General features: G+C 40.7%; 2 protein-coding genes across 2 annotated transcripts; one reads left to right on the plus strand and one right to left on the minus strand.

The window, feature by feature from the left end:
- Nucleotides 1–197: 197 nt before the first annotated feature.
- Nucleotides 198–7,730, plus strand: rasl12 (RAS-like, family 12). Its single transcript, XM_088641187.1, has 7 exons — nucleotides 198–269; nucleotides 443–591; nucleotides 1,067–1,194; nucleotides 2,957–3,013; nucleotides 4,361–4,434; nucleotides 5,177–5,367; nucleotides 7,246–7,730. Exons 3-7 carry the CDS (start codon nucleotides 1,074–1,076, stop codon nucleotides 7,583–7,585), a joined length of 783 nt encoding a protein of 260 aa, XP_088497313.1. The 5' UTR covers nucleotides 198–269; nucleotides 443–591; nucleotides 1,067–1,073; the 3' UTR covers nucleotides 7,586–7,730.
- A 1,802-nt stretch (nucleotides 7,731–9,532) lies between these two features.
- Nucleotides 9,533–15,404, minus strand: LOC148659200 (uncharacterized). The gene is made up of 6 exons (XM_088641186.1): nucleotides 15,248–15,404; nucleotides 13,762–13,837; nucleotides 12,926–13,300; nucleotides 12,344–12,490; nucleotides 11,093–11,183; nucleotides 9,533–10,683 (listed from the first exon to the last, which is right to left on the minus strand). Exons 1-6 carry the CDS (start codon nucleotides 15,260–15,262, stop codon nucleotides 10,443–10,445), a joined length of 945 nt encoding a protein of 314 aa, XP_088497312.1. The 5' UTR covers nucleotides 15,263–15,404; the 3' UTR covers nucleotides 9,533–10,442.
- Between the last annotated feature and the right edge of the window lie 1,116 nt (nucleotides 15,405–16,520).

Raw genomic sequence — 16,520 nt, forward strand, 5'->3', positions numbered from 1 at the left:
CTCTTCAAGACACAGGGCATTCTTGGTTTAGCAGAGCAAAGTCTTAACCCCTGCATGTTTTGGTCAGACTAAAAACAATTTTTTAAGTGTAATGATGGCTATTTTCTACTCCTTATCTTTTCAGCACACTTTGTGCGATCGGTATCTGCATGGTTAGCGGTTTTCAGCCACGGCGTGTTTCCCGATTAAAGGCCGTGTCACATACTTGCGCACAGTTAATTGAGAATGAACTGAGCGGTTTCCTTACAAGGAATTTGGCAGTCAATCAAGTACGTAAGCAGTAACATTCTTCTCCAATTCTTCACTTTTTCATTTCTTCATTCAAAGCCAACATTTTTCATTCATCCTTGAGGAATACGGATCTGACTTCGTTGTGTTGGGAGTTGTTTGCGAATTGTTTGCGAAACAACGGGATTAACGTTATTTTTGTCTTTATTTCCAGTTTCCCAATGAATCTAAAAATAGGTCGGTTAATATGGATATTCTACAAGGAACCCACGAAAATAATTCCACTCCAAAGAAAAGTGTAATCCGAGAACCAATTTAGAACATACAGTGCCCAGCTGTTTCGTGAGCAACATAACTACACACGTGAGTGTTTTCAAAACATTTTTATTGTGCCGTGCTATTACTTGAAATACATTTCCAACTTTAGATGTTGTAAAATACTACTTATTTTCTTTCAAGGTAAATGGTCGGTAGTCAAAGACGATGCCCTTGACTAATGACCGCCACAAGTGGTGTGACCGAAAATGCTGGTAGCAAAGGGTTTAATTACAGTACATGAACCTACCTTCCTGTTTTTTAAGACAAATGTCTTTCAAGATTAAGTGTCTTCAAGGATCGTTTTAACCATTTGACATGATGACAAAAAAAGTTACGCTAAACAACTGCGCGTCAGGAATCTGGAATCAGGAATCGATGGAAATATTTTGTCAGCTGTCCAGACGGGCCGGAGCCGGATATTTTTGCTGCTGTAACTTAGTTTGAAGAGTCAGATCTCGAGTGCTGTATCTTGTAGTGTTTCTAATCTGTTTCTCTAGCAGCGTTTTTTTTTTATTTCTAGATTGAGGATGTCCTCAATGTTTGGAAAAGCGAGGACCTGCAATGTAGTTAATGTATGTGCTGTTCCAGACCGTGGGCTACAGGAGTGCAATATCGCTATTCTAGGAATAACAGGATCAGGAAAATCAGGCAAGTTATTATTACTACTATTGTTGTTGCTGTTCTACTTTTACAACCACGATAAGATTATATTATATAATAAATTAATAATATATTATATTGTGTAATGCTTCATTACAAAGAATCGCAGAACACTTCACACTTCGTTCACAGCTGAAGTACAGCTCCCACAGGGCGTGACGCGCGCAGTTGTGCCACTAGCCCCACTACACATCAGCTGAAGAGAACACCGTGAAATCTTTTACACTGGAAGGTGAAATTTAGGGAGACCAGATTAAACCAAGTTCAATGTGGAATTTAGCCATGACAAAACCGCTTCTTTTTATAGCATTTTCATAGAGTATTTAATGGCCAAGTAATGAGAACTTTGGTTTGACATCCCATCCACAGCACCGCGCCTCCTGCAGCAGGGAGATTTGATTCTGTTTCCTGGGGGAAACTATCAAACTCTCTGTATGCAGGTTTTGTCGTTTGTTTTAAGCAGCAGCACCTAAAGAGCTGGGAGAAGTTGTTAAGGTGCTCCAGTTAAACCAGTGACCAGCTGGTTTAGCTAGTTCCTTTGGAGTTGGAATTTAAAATCCTCAGAGGCACCCTGCACTCCAGGGTAAGGATTAGACACCCGTGTCCACCTCCAGGGGGAGGAGTGATGGTCTGCCAATATACTTCTTACAGAAACAATCCCACTTTCATGAGTGGTCTACCATCCGAGTACCAACCAGAACCAGTCTTGTCGAGGCTGAAGAAATCAGGCTACAAGGTGGATGAATGGATTATTATCAAGTACACCCTGTTTGCAAATGCATTGCATTGACATTAGATGGAAGATTATGGGTTTTCGGACATATTGTCTTGTGATTTTTTAATTATGTCTTCTACCATTTTGTAGACCTCGCAGTTTGCAAAAAAAAAAAGCCATTAACGAACACGTGTAATAAAATTCTAAAGTAAGCAGTGTCACTAAGATAATTCATAGCAGGCTGTTGTTGTTGTTTTAAAATATAGCGCGCACATTAAATGATCAAAGGCAGAGAAATTAGTTATCTAGTGAGAATGCAAGGGTTAATTTAATGTATTTTAATAAAACTTTACGCTCTGCGTAAAATGTTGTAGGGGCATTTCAGAAAACAGCACACGTTTTTACAGGGCTGGTGCTATATTTGGAATCTGCTCTTGAGCCAACTGCTTAAAGATACAAATCATACAAACGCTGCCTTTGAAATTTACTGAGCTGTAAGATTGTTTCGTGGATGGTTATCCACGAAAACCGGGACGGGCATGAGGCGGTGCTTGGTCGGGCAACTCGCTAGATATGCTGATAGCGAACAGGTGACTGTGAGTGAGGCTGATTTGATACACGTGTATCTCTTGGCTTCTTCAAAAAAACTGGCTCAGTTATCCTTTTCATTTCTAAACTAAATCATCCGAAAATGCCACGCTCATCCGCGCTAAAACTAAGGCGCAGATGCGCTCATGCCAAATAATAAAAATGCGAACATTTCATAGAACAGTATTAAAAGACGCCGGGTTCTCCGAAATAACGATTTATTTTTACGATCGTTATTTTATTCCAAGAATAAATAACAAGTGCAAGGGCCCCGTAATATGCTTTTAAACGTTTTGTTTAAATACCACCCACCCCAGTTTAGTAATAGACCAGGACGGTGTTTATGGAAAGAACTCATTTCTCATGACCTTTCAGAAAGTCTACACTTTCATGTGACCTTTGTCCAGAGATGTCTAAACAGGAAGCACCTCTCTCTCTCCCCTGCAGCTCTGACAGTGAAGTTCCTCACTAAGCGCTTCATCAGTGAATACGACCCAAATCTGGGTAAGCTTTAAAGGCTCTTGAGCGTGTATAGGATGCATGTTCTCTGTACAGACCTTTTCTGCTCATTCTCGCCTTCAGCGTTTTTGTTTGTTGAGAGAGATTTTGATCTTACGTATTTAGGCTCCAGAGTTCAATGTTTTTTATTATTTCACCCTCCAAATTTGAAAGGCTAGAGAGACTAGACGTGAATTTTTTATGTAGTATATAACATACATAATTCAGGTGCGTAGCTGCATCATCATGCTTAGGCAGCAAAGGAACAAGTAACAGGTTTATTCCATGCTGAAAAGAGAAGAAAGGAAACAACGTTTCGGCTGTGGAGCCTTCTTCAGGTGAACCACAGCTGAAACGTTGTGTTTCCTTTCTTCTCTTTTCAGCAGGGAATAAAGCTTTGCTTGTTGCTATAACACACATCGCTTTTTTGTCACTATGTTTCGGTCTCTAGTCTGACCTGTTACCTGTCTGGGGTTTGGCTGCAGTGAGAGAAGACAGGTTGGGTTATGGTGCCAAATGCCTCAATGTACTTTTAATTCCTGATCGCGTGCAGCAATGCACAAGCTTGCAATTTGGGGAATGTGTCAGGCTTGGCGTGGTTAGCAGTTAAATGCATAACAGATGCTTAAGCATAGTGTACATGCTGAAAAAGATAAAAAATAAATAAAAAATAGACAAGCACCACCACCCCTTCAAAAAAGCCCAAGCCTTGCATTTTAAATAATTGCTGTCATTTATATGTGACGACGCTTTACCAAGGCAAGTAGGACTGGTTCTTTATTATGAAGACAGGGGTTATGAAGATTAGCCTGCAAGGGATTGCATCCAAGGAGTGAGTAAATACCTAATCAGTCTACAATAACAGTTGTGAGTCATTATTCAGGGGGAAAGCTGGCCAAAAAGATACCATCTTAATTTTGCTGCTGAAAATGACCATAGAAGACATTATTGTTATTCCCGTTTGTAAGAAAAGGATCATGCATTTTAAATAAGAAAAAATCTCATCTACTGTATAACTGCATGATTCAGGAGCAGTGTGCATAAGTTAATGTAGGCTCCCCTCCATTGTGCTTACTAGGCTGTATACAGGCAATGTGCCCCCTAGGAAACTCTTGATTATTGCCAGTCATTCTCTCAATTTCTGTTTAGTCTCCCCAGTTTAGAGTTTTTCAGTTTCCACTATTCTGCAGTGCTGTAGTCGCACATTGTTGATCTTACTTGTGAGTGAGGAAGACTGCAGCTCAGCCACAGCCATTTCGTTAGTCTCTGTGAGATGAAGCATGCTGTATGGGTGTAACACAGTGTGCACTGCCCGGAGGGCATTAACACTGGAATGCTGTGTTTCTATGATAGAGGATACCTACACTTCTGAAGAAATCGTGGATCAGCAATCTGTTGTTGTGAAAGTCATGGATACAGCGGATCAGGTAATCTCAGAAGAGAAGAGATGAGGGGAATGCTTCATTTCACCATGCTCTTAGAGTTATTGTTTATTAGAGAATTCTTTTCACAAGATTTTGTTTGAATACTTGAACTCTCGGGGAAACCGATCTGTAATATAGCTCCAATGAAAGAATGAAAAAAGACAACAGGAAAAACAGACATAACTGCTCAAGACATTACGTCTTCAGTGGCCTGCTGTGGATACGTGTTAACTTCTGTGTTCTTTTCTTTGGAGACTGCCTTCACTACAGCTATTGAACCACTGAGTGGCACCCATTCACATTCATGGGGGGAGGGGCAATTCATACAGTGATGGAGAAAAAATGACAGTTTCATGATCCTTATATTTAGAAGAATCGGTTGCTCAGGATTCATCACCCTGAGGACCTGACAAAGGCAGCTGTAGTGACACAGCAGTGCGGAGCTGTTCGAGCTCCAGACTCGGTGGGATGGCTAATGCTGTCCCAGATTCCTCCATTATAATACCCAACTCTGTAACTGGGCACAGTATGTCAGTTGCTTTGGGGAAAGGTGTCAATCAAACTAATTCATACATTAAAACAAAATCTCTCAAATCATTATTTTATTATGCAGTCATCCAGTGACACATGGGAAACACTGAAGAGTGTGCTGTTGACTTTTTATTGGAACTGTTGGGACGGTCATAAAAAAACCCGAGTCTCATTTTCCTGCTCTCAGCACTGCCCCCTGTGCTCTGTCTTCCAGGATGGGCCAGTGAACTGTGAGCGCTATCTGACCTGGGCTCATGTCTTCATGGTGGTGTACAGCATCGACAACCGCAGCAGCTTCGAGGGCTGCCAGCAGTACCTGGATGTGGTGACGCTGCACACCAAGGGGCTGCAGCTGGAGGTGCCCATCATTCTGCTGGGCAACAAACTGGACATGGAGAGATACAGGTGAAGGTCTGGGGCAGGTGGCAGGCTGGGCGGCTTTTTCACTGGAGTATTTCAAGCGCTGTGGATCTATGCATTGTGATATTAATATTGGTGCTGCTTAGTTTTCAGACTAGAACCAAGTGCTTGTAGTAAAAGTATGAAAGTAGTATTATACTGCCAGATGTGTATATATATATTCATTACCCATTGTACCGATATCACTATTACCAATTGTGTTTACCATCACTGGAAAGAAAGTGCTTTGAAATACAGACATGATGCTGAGACATGTCTTGCTTTTCTTGTGTCCAGGGAGAGTGGATTGCGCACATTTGGTGAATTCCACTGCAGTATTTAAAACAGTGAAACCCTTTAAAATCTCCAATTTGGTGCTGTCTAAAGTAGAGGTCACTGACTTTAGAGCTCGACTATCTTTTGTTTCAGAAGTTGTGAAGGACTGCAGTGTTTATTTATAGTGACTCAGGCCTGCGTGTTCAGAAGAACACTGAAGAGCCTGTTGTAATTAATAACTTGAAAGGAGTGAGTTTTCATTATATGATTGTATACAATTGTAAGATGTAGTATTCTGAAGCAACACTAGTCAAGTGGCTTTATTTATATAGGTTTATCACAGCGTAGTCTTTTGAAGGAGAAAAACATGAAAACTAGTGATGCTTATGAATCCACACTGCTGATCAAAGAGCAATGATCCCAGAAAAGTGTCTTATTTATAAAAGGGCTTTCAAAAAAAGTCTTGAATTGTTGGCTAGTACAGAGGCCCCATATCAGTTAAACCTCATATAAAGTATCAGCTAATAGGAGCAAATACCTTACATAAAACAAGGAGGCAGTAACACTGAACAGCTGGGGAGGCTTGAAGAAATTACTATTTAAAGGTATACGTTTTAAACAAAGAGAGTGTTTGCCATTTAATTATCTGTTTGAGATGTATTTTGGACGTCTGGTATTTATAAGAAGGAAAAGATTATCTTCTATGTAAAGAACTAACAGACTCTTTACCCCAAATGTACCTGCTTTATCTTGGCTGATGCTGGCCTCAGCAGAGTGCTTTTTTGTGAGCAGTGGCAGCAAATACTTCAATGGTGTCTGAATTTGCAAAGAGAAAAGTTCCAAGTTTGTACAGTAAACCCTTAGTCTAAAGGACTAATGGGTGGGAGGGAGTGTCCTTCCATGTATTGCCAAATGTCCATTAAACAGCAAATGACCTTTTTTAGCCCCAAAACCCATTGTTATATGAAATATAATATATATTTCATAATATATACATATAAGGCAGTATGGTGTTGCAGTGGTTAGCATTGCTAACAGATCCGGTATGTTCTCTATGTGTTTGCATGGGCTTCCTCCCACATTCCGAAAACATACTGGCAGGTCAATACGCTTCTGGGAAAATTGGCCCTGGTGTGAGTGTGTCTGTGTCTGTGCGTCCCATCCAGGGTGTACCCTGCCTTGTACCCTTTGCTTGCCGGGATAAACTCCACGACCCCCGAATTGGAAGAAGTGGTTAGAATATGGTTGGATATAAAATGGTATATATAGTTCAAGTAGGGAGGTGCTTCAGCATGCATAGGCTGCAATAGAACAAGTAAAGGTTTATTCCACGCTGAGAAGAGAGGAAAGGAAACGACGTTTCGGCTGTGGAGCCTTCCGTATTTCCTTTTTTTCTGTTTTCAGCATGGAATAAACCTTTTACTTGTTCCTTTGTTTATATATATCCTTTCTGAATCTTGTGACGTATTTTTCTAATAACAGCAATCATCTGTAAACAATCAGAGTGCCGTGAAGGCGAGGGTTTACTGCAGCAGTGAAGTGCTAGGTACAGTAGGTGTCCTGATCTCCAGGCGGCGCCGAGCCCTCACAGATAATTCCTTCGCTCAGGCAGGTGAGCAAGGCGGACGGCGCGTCCCTGGCCTCCAGGCACGGCGCCGTGTTTCACGAGGTGTCGGCCTGCCAGGACTTTGACGCGGTGCAGCGGGTGTTCCACGAGGCGGTGCGCGCAGCACGCCGGGAGGCGGAGAGGAGCCCACCGGTCCGCCCGCTCTACATCAGCGAGGAGAGGCCCGTGGTCAGCCTGGCCTCGGCCCCCGCCCTCGCCTCCGGCTGCAAGGAGCTGCCCTCCGTCGCCACGGCCAAGCTGGTCACCGTCAAGTCCTCGCGGGCCCAGAGCAAGCGCCGCGCGCCCACGCTCACCCTGCTCAAGGGCTTCAAGATCTTCTGACAGCAGCAGGGCCTCAGCAAGCCGGCTGGAGACCCGGAGCCCCTTCTCTCGGAGCACAACGCTTCTTTCTAAATGATTACAAGCAGCGCTGGGACAAATTGTCAGATCTGGGCAAGAGGGGGATAAAGTGACGATCCAGGATTCAGTCAACATCCATTTCTTCGGCCATGGGTCGGCGCCCTGTCCTGTCCCTCAGTCTTTATTCATTTATCCTTGAGGGCTTCATAACAACACATTGATCACTGGGCGTCTGTGCGGACACAGGGCACGTGCCCAGGATGGGTACAATGCTGGCAGCGACCCCTTGACAGAGCGGTAATGATCAGGACGATAAGTCAGTGTTGTCTGATGGGTGAGTTTCGGGATGAGTTGCCAGCCTCATCATGCATGATTGAATGGTATGTGAGCTAAGGCGAATGGTCAGGCACACTGTCAGGAGAAGCTTAATAACAAGGACCATTTCATTAAAGGTTACATGGATAGTACTTGTGAGCATGGGTAAGTCTTGCCATACACATAGGTAATTGGCACCCTTTCATTGTTTCTGACAGTAGAAGGCATATCATTGGAAGAGCATTGTTTTTTTCCAGTGGAACCTATTCAGAGATAGTTTGCCTAAGAAATTGCTATAAAACCAGCTTTAGTCTCCACATGGTTGACAAGTTGGACGTCTCAAGGCTCCCTCTTGTGTCTGATTATGGTAAGTGCAGGTAAAATGAGCTGTGATGGTATTGGCTAGGTTGACAACGCCTGTTCTTTTTTGGACCCACAACTGATAGATACACGGAACAGTTCTGGTGCGTCTCAACATGAATATAAGAAGAACAGGTGTTCTAGGCTTACAGTGAACATTGGGTAAAGGTAATGGGCGAAGGATTAGGTTACATTTGCCTTTGCTTTGGTTTAAGATTCAGATTATCGTGCTACTATCAAAGTAGATGTTTGGGATAGGATTATAGATAGGGGTTAGGTGTTGGAGGATAAGTTATGGATGTGTGAGTGTACTGTAGTTTATGAAAGTCAGATATAATTTGAGACACTCATCCGCAGCTTTTTATCGTGGTGGTCTCTCCATCTTTAGACAGAACCATCAGAAGGGTCAGTTACCTTTTCTCTGGGACAGCAAGAAAGCTACAGAGTGCCATTGAGCTGTACCTATCCACTGCTCCCCAGGCCCAGAAGTGTCTCTCTCTGTGCCTTGACTGATAATTCATGTCATCCTTTCTCAATTCTAGCTTGTGCTGCCTCAGCTCCTGCTCATGGGTTTCGTGGTTGTCTGTGTTATTACCTCCTCACCTCGGTTGGTCAGTATTCCAAAGGCACAGCAATGCAACACTCTTACAGTGCACTGATTCATTGTTCCACAAGCAGAGCTCCCAGGGGACATTCATGGTTACTCAATGCAGTAACTTTTATTTAGGACCTAGGGTTACTTTTATATGTCCAATGACTAAAGGCCTTTGACTTACTGATTACACAGGTGAGTAAGCAAGTGAAGTATGAAAGCAGTTTTTTTTATTATTTATGGCATCAGGTACAACACTTTAATGCACTGTATCTGTCTTATTTGTATCAATGGCGGCTTGCTTCATCCTCATTTCTTTTCCTCTCTGGCTTTGGCACATTTTCGTGAGGGGCCTTAAGCTCTGGAGACCTTTGCCTCCGAAAATGTCACTATACGAAGACGATGTCCTACCTTTTCTCTGATTTCAGAATGAGAAAAATAGTCCAGTTCACTTCTGAACTGCAAACCTGTATATATAGAGAGAACATATGTATAGAAACAACAACAGGGGAAACTGCAGTTGATTTCCTCTACAGTATGAAGTGTAGTAGTTGCTACAGATAGCTAAAAAATGGAGGATATAATATATGCATGTAAGTAAAGGGCATCAAATGTCCCTTTTATTCTATCTTTGTACTGTATGAAAACAAATGACAGACAGAGTTATTTAACTATTTTATTTTTCAAAACATTAAATATATGAGAGTATTGAAGATCCTTATGGTTAGACATTTCTCAGACGTGATTATTGCCTGTTTCGAAGACTCCTAAGAGTGAAGAAGAGGGAAAGTGCCAGAGACCTATTATATTACAACAAGAGACTGAAGAAAGGGTTCATGTGAAAGAAAGTTGTATTAAAGTCCAGCAGTGCCTGATGGTTATAAGATGCAGCCAAAAGTAATGGTGCAGTACCCCAAACTGGCATTTGGAACACAGTGGACCTGTGTGTGTCTGATCAGTGGTGCCATAAATACACATACTGTACAGTATACTGCATTCAGAGCACCAATTTATAATGGGCTAACTCTGATTTTGTACTATTAGAAGACGCCATAGCCTCCCTGCTGCTCCTAAGACCACTGTGCATAATGCATTGCCCCCTCTACCCTCTGTCCGCTGTTCCTCACCATCAACAGGTGAAAATCCATTAAACAAAATATTGCCACAAAAGTTGCAACGGATTGTGGGTTGTTCAAAAATACATACACTGTATCTCAGACTGGCAGTTCATCTATCAGAACATAAAGGGAATGTGAACACGCTGAGGAATTTTTTTTTCACTGACTTGACTGTGTGGCGTTGCAATTCTATTTGCTCAATACAAAAGAAACAGGTACAGATTTTACTCTGATTATTGGCTGACATGAAGCTGCTTTGGTACAGTATTGCTTACTGCAGATGTAATTGACAGCTAGCAGTCCTCATGCCGACTTCAAGACAATATCTGCAGCGTTACAGAGGAAAACCATCTTGTGTGGAAAAAAGCTTGATCGCTGCCTCGTTAGGTTCTCTGCTGAAGCTTTGCGCTGTGGGGAGGCCCTCGGGCTGCTGTCCATGGCTGAAGGTGGCCTCTTACACATCTTCCTCAGGCACTTCTGCGTACAGTGCGGAGACAGTCCCATCCTTCCACGTGATAACCACATCCCCTGACTTCGGGGGCTCAGAGCCGTTGCTGCTCTGGGGGTGTTTCTGGCTGAGCTGGCTTTCCTGTGAAGCGGGGCTGAGGGGCTGTTTCAGCTCTGTCATTCTCTGTAGCTCTTCTGTTTTCCCTGTCTTGGCTGCTGCTTCGTACATAGCTGTCACCTTCCTGTTCCTGGAGGCAGAAAAAGAGAAAGGGGAACCTGAAGCCTTCCAGACCTGCTGCTCTGTGGGAGCAATACAGTGCTCTTGCTTTTCACTTAACGCACGTGTGAGCTGCTTCATGCCATTTGGAAACACTACCTTGGGACATATTTAGTAAGATCTTTGCAAAGAATACCAAACAAACGTTAAAAAGAAACAAAAACAAAAATTAGGAAAGTCCTGGTCAAGTCTAACCGAGACCACTGCAGATGGAAAGGATGTGTTTTCAAAATGGTAACTTATTTCATAGCTCATCTTCAGCCAACATTATGAATTATAAATCGATTATCTGTTTTGTTTGCTGTAATGTGATTGGCACATAATGTCTTCAGGTAGTCTCTGGCACACACAGACTGGCAGAGATCTTCAGTGATACTGACCTGTTGGCCATTAAGCCCACCACTAACAGCAGAACCCCCAGGAACAAAGCAGTGAAAGATAATGCCAGCATGGAATACTTCCAAGGAGATGCTTTAAGAAAGAAATGGGTTAATTACTGCAGATCCTTGCACATTGTGACCTTTGATTAATAGTGTTGGCAAGACTATGGAGCAATAAAAAACTTACTGAATCACTGGGATAAGAAATGATTGCTTCATTCTATCTAGGCCAAGACATGGTTTACATTCAGTGGATGAAATGCATTGTGTAACAATTCCATGAAAAAATCAGCTGATTTACATCAAATGTCCTCGTGGTCAAGTGTATTTTACGTAAGGTAAAAGAATGAAAGCTGTTTTTTAATAAGAAATAGTTTTAAAAAGGATTATGTGTACCCAGTATTAGTTTTCATATACTGTGCCTGTTCAGTTACATATATTGATGTTCATTTCACTGTCACATTAAATGTTTGCTTGAAGTGTTTGAAGATGATGAAAGAGTCAGTGTTTCAATGGCTTAAACAAATTAAATTCTACAGACATATAAATCTGGAATAACTCTAGTTACATTAGACACAAAACCTTTTATGGTATGGTTTGGCTTTCATGCAGAGACTGGAACAACAGCTGCACGTTGAAGGAGAGCTGTTAATGAGACGGAATTCATTCTATTGTTACTAATAGTTTTATGATTATTTGAAAGCTGAGGGTGAAAAGCTGCTCTGCTTTGAGGATAATTGTGGAACTATTATTAATCTATTGACTCACTGAAGTAAGGTATTAAACTGTTCAAGGTCATGGGCAATAGAGAAGTAAAAATCAACATAGATTTTAGGTGCTGATAAATCTTAATAAAGAAATAAAATGCACTGAAATAAATTGCTATCTCCTGAAAAGTCCAGGAAATCAGAACTTCTCTTCTGTTAGAATTGTACACACAGCAATTGCAAGTGATATGAAGAAGCAGTCTCGGTACAGATTAAGTAAGAGGGAGCTCTGTATCGAGATCTAATAATATATTCCATGAACAGAGCTGATTTTAATGCAAGAGCAGACCAAGTAAATAAGAACTACTTGGCAGGCAAATGAGCTCACGCTTTCATCTACTGCACCTGATAGGCTTTGAAATGTCCGAAAACCACGAGAGAAAAGTTTTTAGTCACTTATAATGTTAATTATTTGACCTGAGTCGGACTGTATCTGGAGGTTTAATGCAGTAGGCCCTGGCAGCGTAGCAGCCGGAATACTTACGGTCCTCTGTACGGTACAGCCACAGCAGGTGTTCTCTCTCGGCCTCTGCCTCTGCCATCGCGTCTGCCTCTGCTTTTTCTGACGGAGGACTGGCAAGGGCCTCTGCCTTCCCAGACCCTGTGGGTTTACTGGAAGCTCTCTTGGACCCTGTCAGACAAAGTCAGAGAGGAAACCCTTCTTTACCTCCCACAGCTCTACAGTTCTGAAGACGCACAGTCACTGCTCTGGAGGGATGAAGGCCAGACTCTGACCCTGACTAGCTAATGACTTTATGCCAAAAGACAACAAGCTCCTGACCTTCTCGTGAATGAGAACCTTGTCAAATTCTATATATGAAGGACTCCTTTTCAAGACCACTCAGAATAAATTACCACAACACAGAGCTTGCCAGTTAGGAACAGACATTACTTAGTAATGGCTAACAGGTATCAGGAGCATGTTTTTGGTTGTAAATTGAAAAAGACAGTAGATAGACCAGATATGAGGCTGAAAGAAAAGAGGGACAAGGAGCTATGGTAGCCGAGAGAAGTATTCGGACATTTCTAAAGAAGACTCTCCTGAACACAGTCCTGCCACACCTACTTAGAATTTCCTTGCAGATGTTGTTTCTCTCAATTGATCTCCACTTGGCAGACTGGGTCTTGTTGTTGGACAGAAATAGCCTGTTCTCATCAGATGCTAGGTCCAGGAAGGTAGCCTGGGTCATCAGTCTGTGGTTGTGGCACTGCCAATGGAGGATATAGCTGCTGTCACAGGCAACAGTCTGCACGGGGTCAGCGTGATGGGCGGACAGGCACCTCTTTGTGCCCCTGTTGACCAGAAATCGCCCCTCTCTCCAGAACCACTGCTGCAGGTCAGATGTCAGGTCACACTGCCCCAAGCGCAGGTTGTTGTCTTCCAAGGAGGCTTGTAAACACAGGTTAGACTGCACATTCTGGACAGTAAAACAGTAAGTACCTGCAATGACAGACATTTTGCGTTGTGTGATGCTGAACCCACTGTTGCCTTCATTAGGCATTTTAACTGTGGGTTAAATACATCACATACATTTGCATAAATACTCTGGTTTCAATGGTAAATCTGAGATTTGCCAAGAAGGTTGGGGGTGTTCTTAAGCTACTGATATTCAAAAGCAAGTAATCAGAGTATTTTTTATGTTTATGTTAATAATTTACTCATCTTAAAGGTTTAGCATACATAGTTGATGTGCAATAAAATCGACTCAGTTACAAACGTGTCTTTGAATTTAAAAGTTATGAGTTCCACACTTTCAACTCTTTCAACTAAATAATTAACTAAAATCATACACAAATCTATGTTAGATCTATGTCAGATATCAAATCTAAGTCTGTGTTAGTCCCTGCTATTTTGTTATTGTTTTTAATGATCTCACAGGCTGACCCAATTAATCTTGTTACCTTGTACTAGTAGACATAAGGTTATCCAGGTCTGGGCCATTCTTACCAATTGAAGAAATATTGATTCAGAAGAAAACTGTAGGAATAAACATGAGTATTAGATGTTTTTTGTATATAGTCTTATTTTGTATTTGAGCAGGGATTTTTATGTAGTTGTTCTTTAAAAACACATCCAGTGTAATATTAATTACATTAAAACTTTGCAATTAAATTCCAAAATGTTGCCACTGATATTTAATAAATAATAAACAAAAAATGTAAAGAAAAGTTTTCCCGTTCTCTTGAATAAAGATGTATAAGTGAAAATGGCCTGACATTATTATGATCATTATTATTATTATATTTTCAATTTATTGTTGTTATATTGTATTTAAATTATTTGAATATATATATTCTATTCATCAGTGCATCTCCAACAGTTTGGGTCTGCTTAAAAGAAAATGTTCATCTTAAAGAGCTGTTGAGGTGTTGATCTGAAAGGAAAATCGGCTAGCAAACCAGATCCTGCATGTTCACAAGGAATCCAATATGATATGATTGGCCTGGCAAGTTTTTTAACATGGTCTCCACATCCTCCCCCGAATTCATATTTTGTCCATTATTTCATCTTCTAAACAAATTCCCTAGGTCTGCAATAAATCAAGTGAATTTTGTAATAATGTAGACAAATTCTGCCAATCTGACTTCAGTCCAAAGCAGTACCTTACTGATGTGACTACAAGTCTAAGAAACAATACAGTTAATTAATGTATTTTGCTCAGCGTTGATTCCCCCTCATTCAAATATGAATTAATTTAATCATTCATAAATCAAAATACTTTACTCTGAACTTTGTTATTTTGTATGAGCTAAGGGACTCTTGTGTAATCTGTTAGTCCCGTTGCAAAAGTTTCTATGCTTTAGTGTCTCTTGAATGTCTCAGATTACAGTTAAATTAATACATTTTAGTCTACACATCTGCAATCCAGAAAGATAATATTTTATCTTATTTTAATAAATCTTATTTTTAATAAATATAGCAAATCACATCGGAATAAATGAATATTTAATTATATAAACATTCACATGCACACTGTAAAAAGACAAAAAATATTTTTTGTGATTATACATCTTTTTTGATTGTCTTTGAAAATCTGACCCAAAAGCACTGCTTTTATATTTCTTTAAATAATGTTATTTGAGAATTATTGTAGAAATTGATATATGCATTTATACATTTATAATCTACAGTGACATTTTATTACTTACATGGTATATCTGTATAAAAGTTTTATCTTTTTGGAACCCTTTTGAGTACTAAAGTAGTATAACTATTTTTTTAAATTAATGTATTACTAATGCATTGCTGCTCCACCAACAAGCCTTAAGTCAGTTTCATGGATAAAAAAAAACAACTTGGCATAGGAGACCTTCATAGATATTTCATGACATATGTCTTATTGTGAGTGTTAAGTTGTGAGAACAAAAAAAGTTTTGTTATGCCTACCGTAGATTTTGCCATAAATCTCTGCTGTTTCAAAGAAGAAGCAACCTGAATCTTTATCTGAAGAAATTCTGTCAGCTGTCTGTGCAGAGTTACTGTAGAGAAAATGAGGTCTTATTTGTGGGCATGATTGTACCTGTAAGCAACATACACTTATAAAAAGGGGACTTTCCAAAGTTCATAGGGGAGGAGATTAAACCATTCAAGGCTTGTTCTTAACTCTGTACTGTAAAATATGACGGGAAAACCCTCCCATTGCAAGCTACAGTATGTATTAGTCATTGTGAAATCAGAAGTACATTTTACTAAATGACTACGCTCATTACTGTTTGTAATTTTAACCTTTACAAGTAGTGGTACCTATTAGCACTCACCTGTTACGGGTTTCCTTTATACTGTATATCTGTGGTATTTCAGTTGCATGTGGATGCTACTGGAACATCCATATTTTAAGTAAATTGTATCAAGATCAGAAACCATGAGAACCTCTCTGCTTTCCAGACGTCCCAGCTTGCTTTTTCACTAAGCACATCTGTTTTATACAGTCTCATTTTGTTATTATCTTAAGCTTGAAGTATTCAGAACATTTTCATTACAAGAGTCTGGATCTTGCAAGGTTAGCGTGGGGAACTGCACCAGGGCAAGAGCTGCAGAATTGCTACTTGATGTCCATTACATGCTGAAAAGTCAAATGAAAGAAATATTCCAACATTCTAGTTGGGGAGTCTTCTCCAATATGAAGCAAAGGGGTGGGTAAGGGGAACAACAGACGTGAATGTGGGAATGGGTTAGGGGGTGAAAATGGGACAAAAGATATGGAAATCTGGGAGATGAATTCCAGGAAAAGTTTTTTAAGCAGAAATCTGTTAATGGATAGAGAGATTTTGGAAAGGAGATAACGAATTGCAGGTAAAATACTTTTGGATTTAATCATCACTTATAAAAAATGTTTTCTCTAATGAGATCTGCTCTTTTTTCTGTGCCTGTGTCATTTCCACAAGAAAAGTATGTGCATTTAATAACGTATGCTCCCTACCGTTATATACACTTTCAGTGCTGTTGATTTGCCAAACTTGAAGAGTCAGATCTCCTTGAGCAATCTGCTTTGTACAGTGCACTGTTCAGTTCCTGGAAACTCTTTGACCAGAGCTGGTTACTGTTTAGTCAGGCCGATTGTGTTGTCTTCAAATTACTGCCATTCCAAAATTCAGAAGTTGGAAGGCAAACCAAGGACAGCACAATATGTGACACAGCGGTCAAACACCGACACACAGTA

The sequence above is a fragment of the Lepisosteus platostomus genome, chromosome 7, assembly GCF_059453375.1.
Source record: "Lepisosteus platostomus isolate fLepPlt1 chromosome 7, fLepPlt1.hap1, whole genome shotgun sequence".
Taxonomy (NCBI): domain Eukaryota; kingdom Metazoa; phylum Chordata; class Actinopteri; order Semionotiformes; family Lepisosteidae; genus Lepisosteus; species Lepisosteus platostomus.

Bases quoted from the DNA above. Each gene is read 5' to 3' on its own strand.
- rasl12 (XM_088641187.1), top strand. From the start codon at position 1,074: ATGTCCTCAATGTTTGGAAAAGCGAGGACCTGCAATGTAGTTAATGTA. The intron at 3,014-4,360 runs GTAAGCTTTAAA...TTTCTATGATAG, and splicing joins TGAATACGACCCAAATCTGG to AGGATACCTACACTTCTGAA. The intron at 5,368-7,245 runs GTGAAGGTCTGG...TCCTTCGCTCAG, and splicing joins CTGGACATGGAGAGATACAG to GCAGGTGAGCAAGGCGGACG.
- LOC148659200 (XM_088641186.1), bottom strand. The intron at 11,184-12,343 runs GTAAGTATTCCG...TCTTTCTTAAAG, and splicing joins GCTGTACCGTACAGAGGACC to CATCTCCTTGGAAGTATTCC. The intron at 10,684-11,092 runs GTCAGTATCACT...TTCTGCCTCCAG, and splicing joins GTGGGCTTAATGGCCAACAG to GAACAGGAAGGTGACAGCTA.